General features: G+C 36.9%; 1 protein-coding gene across 2 annotated transcripts; it reads right to left on the bottom strand.

Annotated features, from left to right (window-relative positions):
• Positions 1 to 876: 876 nt before the first annotated feature.
• On the bottom strand, positions 877 to 10,836 carry LOC113116589 (NACHT, LRR and PYD domains-containing protein 12-like). Of its 2 annotated transcripts, XM_026284829.1 has the most exons (13): positions 10,721 to 10,835; positions 9,324 to 9,393; positions 8,874 to 8,987; positions 8,644 to 8,757; positions 8,006 to 8,174; positions 7,695 to 7,914; positions 5,854 to 7,618; positions 4,132 to 4,302; positions 3,595 to 3,765; positions 3,343 to 3,513; positions 2,268 to 2,438; positions 2,053 to 2,099; positions 877 to 1,700 (listed from the first exon to the last, which is right to left on the bottom strand). In XM_026284829.1, the coding sequence occupies exons 2-13, from the start codon at positions 9,374 to 9,376 to the stop codon at positions 1,183 to 1,185; spliced, it is 3,684 nt and encodes a 1,227-aa protein (XP_026140614.1). In that variant the 5' UTR covers positions 9,377 to 9,393; positions 10,721 to 10,835; the 3' UTR covers positions 877 to 1,182. The 2 variants fall into 2 exon arrangements, with proteins under 2 accessions (XP_026140614.1, XP_026140615.1); XM_026284830.1 differs by lacking the exon at positions 8,644 to 8,757 and having other exon boundaries at positions 10,721 to 10,836.
• Between the last annotated feature and the right edge of the window lie 1,350 nt (positions 10,837 to 12,186).

A 12,186-nucleotide genomic window follows, 5' to 3' on the forward strand; every position in this document is an offset into this window, starting at 1 on the left:
AGGTGCTAAGTAAAGTGTCCAGGTGAATGTATAATGCGTAGATTCCTGTTGAATCCTGTTAGGAGTAAAAGCTTCATCGTTTCATCTATGGGTTGACTGCTCTAATTTATTTGTATTAGAGTTTAACTAATACAAATAAACAGTGGTAACTAGACTAATGTAATGGGTGAAACATCCAGACAACATATGCATATACCAGATACATTTGTAATTGATTATTTGTAGTCTAAATAAAGGAAATTACTTTATGTGAGTATTTGTAAGTGTGGAGGTGGTCCACTGGTCAGCTAGGCCATGGTGTCTGGCCCAGAAGATCATTGACATTTCTTTGAAATGTGTTTGAAGTACGATGGAGAGGAGCAGAGAGTTGCTGTTTAACATCATCTTGATAGTGGGGGGATACCCTTGGCAATTTAGCACCTATACATGTAGGATGTGAGGCCTTATCTACGATTTATATGCAAATTTCAAAAGGCTAAAAATCTTAATTGTGAGTGTAGTTGCATCTGATCAAAGGTGCATTTTTATTCATTAGCTTGGGTTAAACTAATTTTACTTTGTTGGATCAGCAGCTATGCTAATGATGTCTGTATTTTGTTTCTATGTTTCGCCACGGGATTTACATCCCGTGGTAACTAGGATTTATACAAGCTCCAGTCTGGATCCAGAACACCTGAGAAGAGATGATGCTGACCCTCAGAGGACCTCAGATGATGCTGACCTTGAATCAACAACAGAACTAACAAATATTGCTACAAGTGTGACTGCATCATATAATAACTATTAATTACTAATATTGATAGTTCATCGTCTAGCTGACTACGTCTTGTATTATTATTATTTTATTTTTCTAAAATCCTGTCAAATGTGCACAAACTACTAGCTACTACTAAATATTGTAGAAACATAATTTTCTGTAAAGTTGCTTTGTAACAATTTGATTTGTAAAAAGCGCTATACAAATAAACTTGAATTGAATTGAATTAAAAATAATTTCTAATTAAAGCCCAAAATATCTTACATGATCCTAATCAGATGGTACAATTGTTTGATCAGCCAGAAAATTGGAAAATGTCTTTTCTTTTTTTCTAACAAGTAAAAATAAGTAAGTCACTTAGTGATAGTGATTATATATACACACTCATAACACTCTTTCACTTGAAATATCCCCTCTCTCAGGGTCTATGTTATCTCACAAAGAGTCACTGATGAGTCAGTCAGAAAGTTAAACCCTGTATATAAGCAGTCCTTGAATGTTGTTCGGTGCGTGTGCAGGTGAATGAATCTGTCAAGAACGCTGTAATATGACAGACTTCCATTTTCAAAGTCCACATAAACTCCTATTCTCTTAGACTGATCAAACACGGGGAACTCACGAGTTACCTCATTATTCTCCCACAGTTTTAGTTTCCCATTCAGAAAGAGCAGAGTAGGGAATGGATTTTTTACTCCCATTATACACTCTGTTCTATCTGAGGTCTTATAGGCCACTCCCACTCCAACTCCACCTTCACACTCCACCTCAAAGTAACAGCGATCAGTCAGAGCCTCTTTGCACATGGCCTGGGGATACAGCTTGAATCTGTCCGGATGATCAGGATATTTCTGCTCCTCTGTAGTTTCCGATATTGTCTTTTTTCCATTGGACAGTTTCAGACGTGAATGTATAGTGCTCTGATCCACTGTTAACTGACAGACATCTGCAGAAAAGGAGGGAAATTGATGTCATTGTTTTCTAATTGAAATTACTATATAAAAACAGGTTTAATTCTCCATCTGTTTATAGTGAAATGTGAGTACTCTGAGAACAATGTGAGCATTTGACTGACCCTTCTCACACAGGACATTCAATGCCCTTATGTGCATTTAAAGCAAAGTAATAAGATAAACTTTAAAGGAACAGTCAACTGAGTTTAACCCCAGGAAAGCCCATCCAGAATGTGGCAGTGTTGACATCAACAACAAAGGAGTTTCTTCTCACTTATAGAAAGCTGATTATATGATTTAAAGTAGATTATAGAGTTATCTTGTGCATTTGCATACAGTACTTACATTTTCTCAGACTTGTTTTCATCCGACACGCTCCTCCTTTCTCAACACTGGGGAAAATAAAAAGAATGGAAATAAAATACACCAAACTGCTAAAAAAGCAGAATTTATAACAAAAAAGGTATGAGCAGAATAAATATGATCATGGTCAATCTATGATGTCCTTGCTCAAAATTCCTACAAGTTATATAGCAGATAATATCAAAATAAGCACATACTGTAGTTTCTCCAGTTTGCAGTTTGGATCCTCTTTTTTAGCTGAGAGAAGTTTCTTTCCTGAATCTCCAGGGTTGTTGTAGCTCAGATCCAGTTCTCTCAGATGAGTGTTTGAGCTGAGAGCTAAGGCCAGTGAACTGCAGCCCTCTTCTGTGATCATACACCCCGACAGTCTGCAGGAAATATTATAAAGAACAGTGTTCTAGAACAACAGATTCCAAAGTTACAATAAAGAAATAAAAAAAACTACTCCAAAATATAAACTTTATCCATATACATTTTAGATTATAACAAATCAGTGTGTCCAATGTGTTCTACAATTTACCATACAGTCAGATATTAATAATCCATCAAGGGACGATTAGCAATAACTAAATTCTTTCATGAAGATGAGTGCGATGCATTTGTATATGCAAAACTCGCCATCATGATGCTTTGGAGTTGTAAGTGGTTGGCATAGCTTATGTAGTTGCAAAGGTGTTTTGGCTGGTTTTTATTTCATTATCCTGTGTTTGATTGTATGTTTACTTGAGTATTGTTTGGAGTGTTTGGGGGAAGATCATGGAGTTCATGGAGTAAGCCATATTCATCCAATGTTTTTGTGCCCACAATATCAATTTATTATACTAATGTGGATTCAAAGGCACAGAGCTAAACTCTACATAGCTACTAGAAAGTCTGATTTTATTTATTAATTCACTTACAATAAATTACAGTAAAATGTATTAAAATAACTACATTATGTGAATATTTACCTTTTGAGTTTAAAACATAATTTCTTAACACATATTTAGAATATATTTAGTAAAATGCCCCCCCCCCCATTGTAGTTAAGCCTGGACCTCTCTTTAAACAGAAGAATAACCTGAAAGTGTGTCCATTTCATTTCTATTTAAATCTACATTTATAAATTTAGATTTTAGGGTAACAGGAGGGTTAAGGAATTTACCGTTCTCTAACTTTAAGTATGAACAAAAGTAAAATTGACGCATGCAAGAACCTCTAATAGAATAACTTAAGGTGATCTTTTCTGCTAAAATTATAATACAGTTATTGTGTCATCATAGTTGCACTTACCCAAGTTTCTCTAATCTGCACTGTGGATCCTTTAGTCCCATGGAGAGCTGCTCCACTCCTGAATCCCGCAGATCATTGCCTTTCAGCTCCAGCTCCCTCAAATGTGAGTTCAATTTTAGAACTGATGCTAGATGTACACAGCTCGTCTTTGTGAGGCCACACCTCTTTAACCTGCAGAAAAAGGCCGACTACATCACACACCAACTTAGCAACGACAAATATAAATGTTTTCACACATTAGGCAATACTTACTTTAGTTTCTGAAGTTTACACTGTGGACTAATTAATCCTTCACAGAGCTTATTAACTCCATAAGCACTGATCTTTTTGTAACTCAGATCAAGTTCTCTTAGGCACGAGTTTGATTTGAGAGCTAAGCCCAAATTTGGACAGGTTGTTGATGGGAAATTGCAGCCAGCAAAACTGAGATGAAGAAACAAAAAATAGATAAATCAACTAATCACAATAAACATATACTCATGATTTAGTCCAATGATAATGAGTTTTGTTTTTATTTTGTTCACATGTCTGATACTAAGTAGTGTGATGACACAAAAAAGTCAATCAGTGGTAAACTATCAAATTAAATGTATACAAGTTATGTATAATATCTATGGCTGATTAGAAGGTCATCCAGGCGACCACAGTGCAATTATATTATAGCTTCACTGCCTTTGTCTACTACCAGGTAAAATCAATGCCTTATTTTTGCACATATTTGATCAAAGTAGTTCTGCTTTATGTCTAAAATATATTAATGAGGCAAAAATGACTCCTTGCACTACTTACCTGAGTATTTGCAATTGACAATATGGATCTGCTAGAGCAGTCGAGAGGATGTTCATTCCAGACTTGCCTAGTTTATTGTTGCTCAGATCCAGTTCTCTCAAAGGTGAGTTTACTGACAAAGCTGAGGCCACTATTCCACAGGACTCGGATGAGAGATAACAACAATTCAATCTGTAAACAAAGGTAAATCTTTATGTTTAATTATGTTTTGTTTGATTTAATGCTCAGTGACTAAGGTTAATCAGATAATACATTAATAATGTTACGATGTGCATTTATACAGTATTGTTCAAAATAATAGCAGTACAATGTGACTAACCAGAATAATCAAGGTTTTTAGTATATTTTTTATTGCTACGTGGCAAACAAGTTACCAGTAGGTTCAGTAGATTGTCAGAAAACAAACAAGACCCAGCATTCATGATATGCACGCTCTTAAGGCTGTGCAATTGGGCAATTAGTTGAAAGGGGTGTGTTCAAAAAAATAGCAGTGTCTACCTTTGACTGTACAAACTCAAAACTATTTTGTACAAACCAAGACTTTGCCCGTTTACTAGTGTGTTTTGGGTCATTGTCTTGCTGAAACAACCATTTCAAGGGCATGTCCTCTTCAGCATAGGGCAACATGACCTCTTCAAGTATTTTAACATATGCAAACTGATCCATGATCCCTGGTATGCGATAAATAGGCCCAACACCATAGTAGGAGAAACATGCCCATATCATGATGCTTGCACCTCCATGCTTCACTGTCTTCACTGTGTACTGTGGCTTGAATTCAGAGTTTGGGGGTCGTCTCACAAACTGCCTGTGGCCCTTGGACCCAAAAAGAACAATTTTACTCTCATCAGTCCACAAAATGTTCCTCCATTTCTCTTTAGGCCAGTTGATGTGTTCTTTGGCAAATTGTAACCTCTTCTGCACATGCCTTTTTTTTAACAGAGGGACTTTGCGGGGGATTCTTGAAAATAGATTAGCTTCACACAGACGTCTTCTAACTGTCACAGTACTTACAGGTAACTCCAGACTGTCTTTGATCATCCTGGAGGTGATCATTGGCTGAGCCTTTGCCATTCTGGTTATTCTTCTATCCATTTTGATGGTTGTCTTCCGTTTTCTTCCACGTCTCTCTGGTTTTGCTCTCCATTTTAAGGCATTGGAGATCATTTTAGCTGAACATCATTTTTTGCACCTCTTTATAGGTTTTCCCCTCTCTAATCAACTTTTTAATCAAAGTACGCTGTTCTTCTGAACAATGTCTTGAACGACCCATTTTCCTCAGCTTTCAAATGCATGTTCAACAAGTGTTGGCTTCATCCTTAAATAGGGGCCACCTGATTCACACCTGTTTCTTCACAAAATTGATGACCTCAGTGATTGAATGCCACACTGCTATTTTTTTTTGAACACACCCCTTTCAACTAATTCAACTAATTGCCCAATTGCACAGCCTTAAGAGCGTGCATATCATGAATGCTGGGTCTCATTTGTTTTCTGAGAATCTACTGAACCTACTGGTAACTTGTTTGCCACGTAGCAATAAAAAATATACGAAAAACCTTGATTATTCTGGTTAGTCACATTGTACTGCTATTATTTTGAACAATACTGTATGTGGACAAGAATGTCTCAGTTCACTTAGAAATATTTTGTTTAAATAAAAGTTATTTGTACATGTTGTAAACAATTAATGAATGCTATGAATAATCAATGAGAACTGACCTGGCCTTTTTGCAGATCTTTAGCACCGGCAGCAGTCGGAGCTGGTTTTCTGTCGTTGTGTGGAACTTCTTCATGTCAAACTCATCTAATTCCTGCCCAGATTTGAGCAAGACATAAGCTAGTGCTGACCACTGCTCGGGCTCCAGCTCGCTACCCAAGAGTGTTCCTGATTTCATAGCCGTCTGGACTTCTTTAACCAGAGTGTTGTCATTTAGCTCAGTTAAACAGTGGAACAGATTGACGATCCTCTCTGGTGATTCCTCCTGTTTGATTGCCTCTTGGATTAAATGCACTGTCTTTTTCTTGTCTACACAGGGTTTAATTGAACTGCCTTTGGTGAGAAGGTCTTGCAGGAGAGTGCACTTAGGATCAACAGAAAGACCAAAAAGGAAGCGAAGGAAGAGGTCAAGATGTCCGTTTTCACTCTCCAAAGCTTTATTCAGTGCACTCTGATGTACTTCAGAAAAATCTGTTGCTGTATTTTTGTCAAGAACATTTTTCCCATCATTAACACATGCAAAGTGAGCGTATATCGCTGCCAGATACTCCTGGTAGCTCAGATGCACAAAGCTGTAGACCTTCTCCCTGTACAGTCCATGCTCTTCTCTGAACATCTCTGTGAACACGGAGTACTCTGAGAATTTGCTCACATCAATTTCACACTTTATCAGATCATCTTCTTGGAAAATCATCTCGCCCTTCTCCAGCTGCTGGAAAGCAAGTTCTCCCAGTTTCAGAATCAATGTTTTGTCAAAGTCAGAGAGTTTCTTTGGGTTATCAGCATTAGCTCCATTGAACTTCTTGTGCTTCCAGCTGATCTGAATGAGCAGGAAGTGAGTATACATCTCAGTCAGAGTTTTGGGTTTTTCACCAGAATTTCCATTGCTCATCATATTTTCTAGCACAGTGGCAGAAATCCAGCAGAAGATGGGCATGTGGCACATGATGTAGAGGCTCCGACAGGATTTGATGTGTGTGATTATTTCATTTGCTAGGTTCTGATCACGGATTTTCTTCCTGAAGTATGTTTCTTTTTGGTGGTCATTGAATCCTCGAATCTCTGTGACTCGATGCACACACTCAGGAGGGATCCGACTGGCTGTTGATGGCCGTGTGGTTATCCAGAGGAGAGCAGAGGGAAGCAGATTCCCCTTGATGAGGTTTGTGAGCAGCACATCCACAGAAACGTTCTCATTTATATCAGAGCAGTGGTCATTGTTATGGAAATCAAGGGGATGCTGACAGACCTCTAATCCATCTAAAATAAAAAGCACTTTCATTTTATAAAGATTTGCTTCTTTCAGCTCAGGGGAATATTGATGAATCAGCTGTAGAAGACTGCAGCTCCCCCTTTTCTGGTTGAGGTCATGAAAGGGTAGATAGATGATGACGTTGATATCTTGGTTTGCTTTTCCATCTGCCCAGTCTAGAATGAACTTATGCAGCGACACAGTCTTTCCAATGCCAATTATACCCATCGTCAGGACTGTTCGGATATCTTTGCTTTGTCCTGACGGTGTCTTGAAGATGTCATTACATGCGAGTTGACATTCTGGAGTGGTGACACTTTGTGAAATCATTTCAATCCTCAACACCTCGTGCTCATTGTTTATCTCTCCACGTCCACCGTCTGTCATGTACAGATCCGTGTAGATCTCCTTCAGTGAACTCTGTTTCCCTTGCAATGAATTTCCTTCATTTATAAGCTTACATTTGTTCTTAAGTGTTGCTTTATTGGCTTCTGTGTTTTTTTGGAGAGGATTAGCTAGGTAAAAGAAAGGGATGTTAACATTACATTAAATATTTCCGAAAGCATAAAAAAAATGTAATAATAGCCTTACCATTTGCCAGGAAGTGAAAGGTGATTCTCCAAGCTCCCTCTTCTCCAAAGCTCTCCACTATTTTCTGAGGAGTGTCAGAGACACTGAGCTCATCCGGCTCACTCCCTAAGCATTCTGGGTAATCCTCTGATAGTTCTCTTTTAAAAGCTTGGAAGCTTTCTGTCTCCATTTTCTTCATAACATAAAGAAGCAGGGATTGGCTGTCTGGCACATCAGGTTTCTGCGGTAAAATAAAAGAATGTGCAACTGAACAACATTTATCAGCCATGAATGAAATAACATAAATACCTCCAGTTGAGAGGAATACTAACCACAGCGTAGCTTTTACTGTGTCCTTGATGCTCTTGCTCCACACAGATCTTACAGATGTACATGTTATCTGTCTTACAGAACACGTCCAGATCTCTGTGGTGCCGCTGACAGACTCCTTTAGCAGGTGTGGACTCCGCATGCTGTAGGGATTCTTCCACAGACAACTTACTGTACACATATCAATATTAATCAGTTAGGTTTAACTTAAATGAATGATGATGCTATTAATGTGAACTTCTTTGTAGGGCTAGGTAATTTGTTTGATTTTAGAAATGAATTCCAGTGTAATGTAATCCCAAATTCATTTTTTAAGAAAATATTATCAAACATTACAATTAGAAAGGTAAGAGGTCAGGTGAACACATGACAGCTCTCACATGTGACACACTCTATGAAGGATCGTGATGTAGAACATATCACTAGTCCTGACCAGCTATTCACACAGAATGAGTTTGTGCTGAAAACACAAGGTTGAGACGCGAGTTGAGACAACTTTTGAAGAATTGTGCGCCATGTTTTTAGAATGCTGTTTTATGTGTGAGATGCTGCAAAAGATTTACTGTAAACGTTACAAATTTGACGTCATGTTCTTGAATTTCTCAAATGGTCTTAAAAAAATATTTATATTATTCCAAACCTTTCTGTATTTTTCTGTTCTTCATCACTGAAGTTAATTGGCAGAGGAATTGATCTGTCACTCCTCAAAGACAGATCTGTTGATATCAGTGAGTCTGTTCTCTCCGGTTTAGTTCTAGGAGCAAAACGTAACATTTGTCACATGCAAATGTATATGTTTGCACATGAAAGGCAATTATATATATATCTCTTTCATGTTAACTTAACTGTAAATGTTTAATTATATCAAACCTTTCTGTATTTTTCTGTGCTTCATCACTGAAGTTCAGTGGCAGAGGAAGTGATCTGTCACTCATCAGAGACTGATGAGATGATGTTGGTGACTCTGATTTCTCCTTTTCGGTACTAATTGGGAAGAGGAATATATATATATATCGTTATTTTGTCCTTTCAAAAATAAATTGTCCTGTATATGCCAAAGGTCATGTAATGGAAATGGTGTCTGCTTTTAAAGTAAAAACGATTGAATAGTAGTGCTATATCTGTTGCTGTACTGTACATATCAAAAATCTCAAAGCAAGCATATGTCTCAAATGTAGCATGATCAACCATTTTTCTATATTTTTTTCATGGATGAATGAAGTCAGTTCTGCTGAATTGCTATCTTTATAACAAATGTCACTAAATCAATGAAATGCTTAATCAATCTTGAAATTTAAGTGACTAAGTTATTGTCCTCACCTCTCAGAGTGAAGGTCTTCTTCAGAGCCATCATCATTCCCTTTAGCACTCATGATCAACTAATGCATTCCTGTCAAGACACAAGATTTTACCAATGTATAATTTCAATCCAAAAAATGGGTTTTCTGTTCCCATTTTGAATATTATGTGTTTGTGATTCAGAATCCTCCTGTTTGAACCAAACATACAAAACAACTAGAGAAAACTAACATTAGCATGTCCTTTTGACTCAACACCTTTCTACTTGCTGATGAACAGAGCTTTCAATGATCAAACTGAGGAAACTGACTCCATAAATGTATAAAAGTTACGTATCAAAAGTCAGTTATAATGTATAATGTCCCAGCTACCAGTGGCAAACTACAGTAGAATTTTAATTGAAGAACTTTTCCAAATTATTCATTGTGATTTCCAATGTGATACTGTTAATGTAATTCAGTTTATGTTTATCCCCAAATTCTTACTTGCGTCGTGTTAAATTAGTGTTATGGTATGTTTAATAAACAGCATGCAATAATGAAAACCTGCAAGTATGAGTGCAACCAGTAATTATTAACTAATTCACTGCTAAAAAGTTTAACAATTAACTTTTAATCAAGAAATGATGTATTAGTTTGGTCGTAACAGCTAGGATGTGGTCAAAAAAAAAAAAAATAAATAAATAAAAAACCTTATCTTAAACATGTAGTAGCCAAAATGTCAACAGAAACACTTATATAAAACTTGAACTATACAACACCTTCTGTAGGCCTATAAAATATTTTGCAAATATATCATTTTCACACAAATAGGATAGGCCTACAGCGTTTTTTTTTTTTTTTTTATAATCTCTCTAGTCCAAAGGTTGTTTTAACTTTCAAAAGTTGTAATAAGGGCCTAGTGGAAACACTTAATGAATGTGAAACTAACTTAACCGAGAACATTTCTATATGGTTCCTGGTGTGCACTATACTCAATGTTAAATGCATAAATAAATCGAAAAAAAAAAATTCTAATAATTTTATGTAACTTAACGAGACCAATTTGCAACCTCCTTTCATGCCAGCACAATCGGCTTCTGAAATAATTCTGTTAAATGATTGAAGGATTTTTTTGTCTGTTTATTTGTTTTGTTTTGTTTTTATGCAAGAGGGCAGCGCTGGCCCTTATGTATTTAGTGTCATTTTCAGCAGATTTAACCTGCGTGTGGAGAGATCTAAAACTTTGGATTAAATTTGTGGCAGCTGTGCTACCTGTCGATGTATTTGCAACAGACAGGAAGTCCGTATGTCGTTTTTCTGTTCTCTTCTCTATAATTGAGGAGCAGGTTAACATCACAATATTAGCAGGTAACCCTATTAGTTTTCGTAATGTCGCAATAGACGTTAAAAATAATGATTTAACAGATAAAAACTTACAGTAAACGCGCTGTTGATAAGTAGCTTCCGCTCGTTGTTTCTTTCACTTTCGCTTCAGAGTGTGGCGCAGCTCTAAATACTGGAAGACACGAGTTTCCTGTTCCTGTACGCTGTGTTTGACTTGCTCTTCATATTTTATGTTTATTTGACCGACAAAAATAAATAAATATCAATCAATCAATCAATCACCTTTATTTATATAGTGCTTTAAACAAAATACATTGCGTCAAAGCACTGAACAACATTCATTAGGAAAACAGTGTGTCAATAATGCAAAATGATAGTTAAAGGCAGTTCATCATTGAATTCAGTGATGTCATCTCTGTTCAGTTTAAATAGTGTCTGTGCATTTATTTGCAATCAAGTCAATGATATCACTGTAGATGAAGTCTACAGAAATAAATAAATAAACATAAAATGTTTTTGATTAGTATTGACCTCTGCCATTTGATTCGTCGAGGTATTAAATTAAAAAGGTTATTATTATTATTATTATTATTATATTATTATTATTATTATTATTATTGCACATTCAGAACTATTTGATTTGACTCGAAACTGGGTTGAACGAAGTTGATTAGTTAATATATTAATATAGTTAATATTAAGAAGTGAATATATATTTTAAATGCATTTATAAGATCCTTGTCTTATTTGTCTTAGACAAGAAAGACAAACTGTTAAATCTAGTGTGTGTGTGTGTGTGAGAGAGAGAGAGAGAGAGAGAGAGTGAGAGAGAGAGAGAGAGAGAGAGAAAGAGTATGTAACCTAACCCTCCAGAAACCTAGACTAGACTTTTCTCCCTCGGTACAAGGAAACAATTTTAGCAAAGTTCTCTGAGACCACACGACTAATGTAATCAGTGTGTGTGTGTGTGTGTGTGTGTGTGTGTGTGTGTGTGTGTGTGTAACCGAATGAACGAGGTGAGTGGTGGTGATTGACATTTCAGTGAGCACCTATCAGCGAGGAATTCCTCCTATTTAAGAGCTGGTTGGCTATAGCTTGGGCTGCGTCACTTCTGGCTCCTCCCCTTCTTCTGTTGTTGACGGTAGCTGTAGCCAGTCTTTTCCCCTCCGTTTCCTTTGGCTTGTTTGTTTGAATGAATTTGAGGACTGCTTACCTCTCAGTATCCCTGTTTTCCAGCTTAACGGCGGCTTCTATGAGTTAAGAATGTCTTTGCCTGTGACGGGATAAGCATCTTGTGTAAACACATTTGTCCCTTCCAGGATTCTCCCTGATGAGGGATACTCCCCTCGCTTTTCTGCTGAGAAACTGAGAGAACACCGTATCTCCCCACTCATAGAAGGGATTGTTGCTGTCTGGTTTTACTGATTTATAGTTGTTCTCTTCTCATTTTGGGGTTGACGCTCACTGGTGTTTTGAACAGGAGCGCAAAACTGTTTGCGCTGTGTGAGCCCGTCTCCCCTGTTGTTAAATTGAGTTTCTTTTATTAAGTTTTTGTATAA

Source organism: Carassius auratus, chromosome 16 (assembly GCF_003368295.1).
Source record: "Carassius auratus strain Wakin chromosome 16, ASM336829v1, whole genome shotgun sequence".
In the NCBI taxonomy this organism is placed as follows: Eukaryota; Metazoa; Chordata; class Actinopteri; order Cypriniformes; family Cyprinidae; genus Carassius; species Carassius auratus.

Coding starts and splice junctions, on each gene's coding strand:
- LOC113116589 (XM_026284829.1), bottom strand. CDS start 9,376: ATGAGTGCTAAAGGGAATGATGATGGCTCTGAAGAAGACCTTCACTCT. Junction 8,988..9,323: donor GAAGACCTTCACTCTGAGAG/GTGAGGACAATA, acceptor CTTCCCAATTAG/TACCGAAAAGGAGAAATCAG. Junction 4,303..5,853: donor AAGATCTGCAAAAAGGCCAG/GTCAGTTCTCAT, acceptor CTTTGTTTACAG/ATTGAATTGTTGTTATCTCT.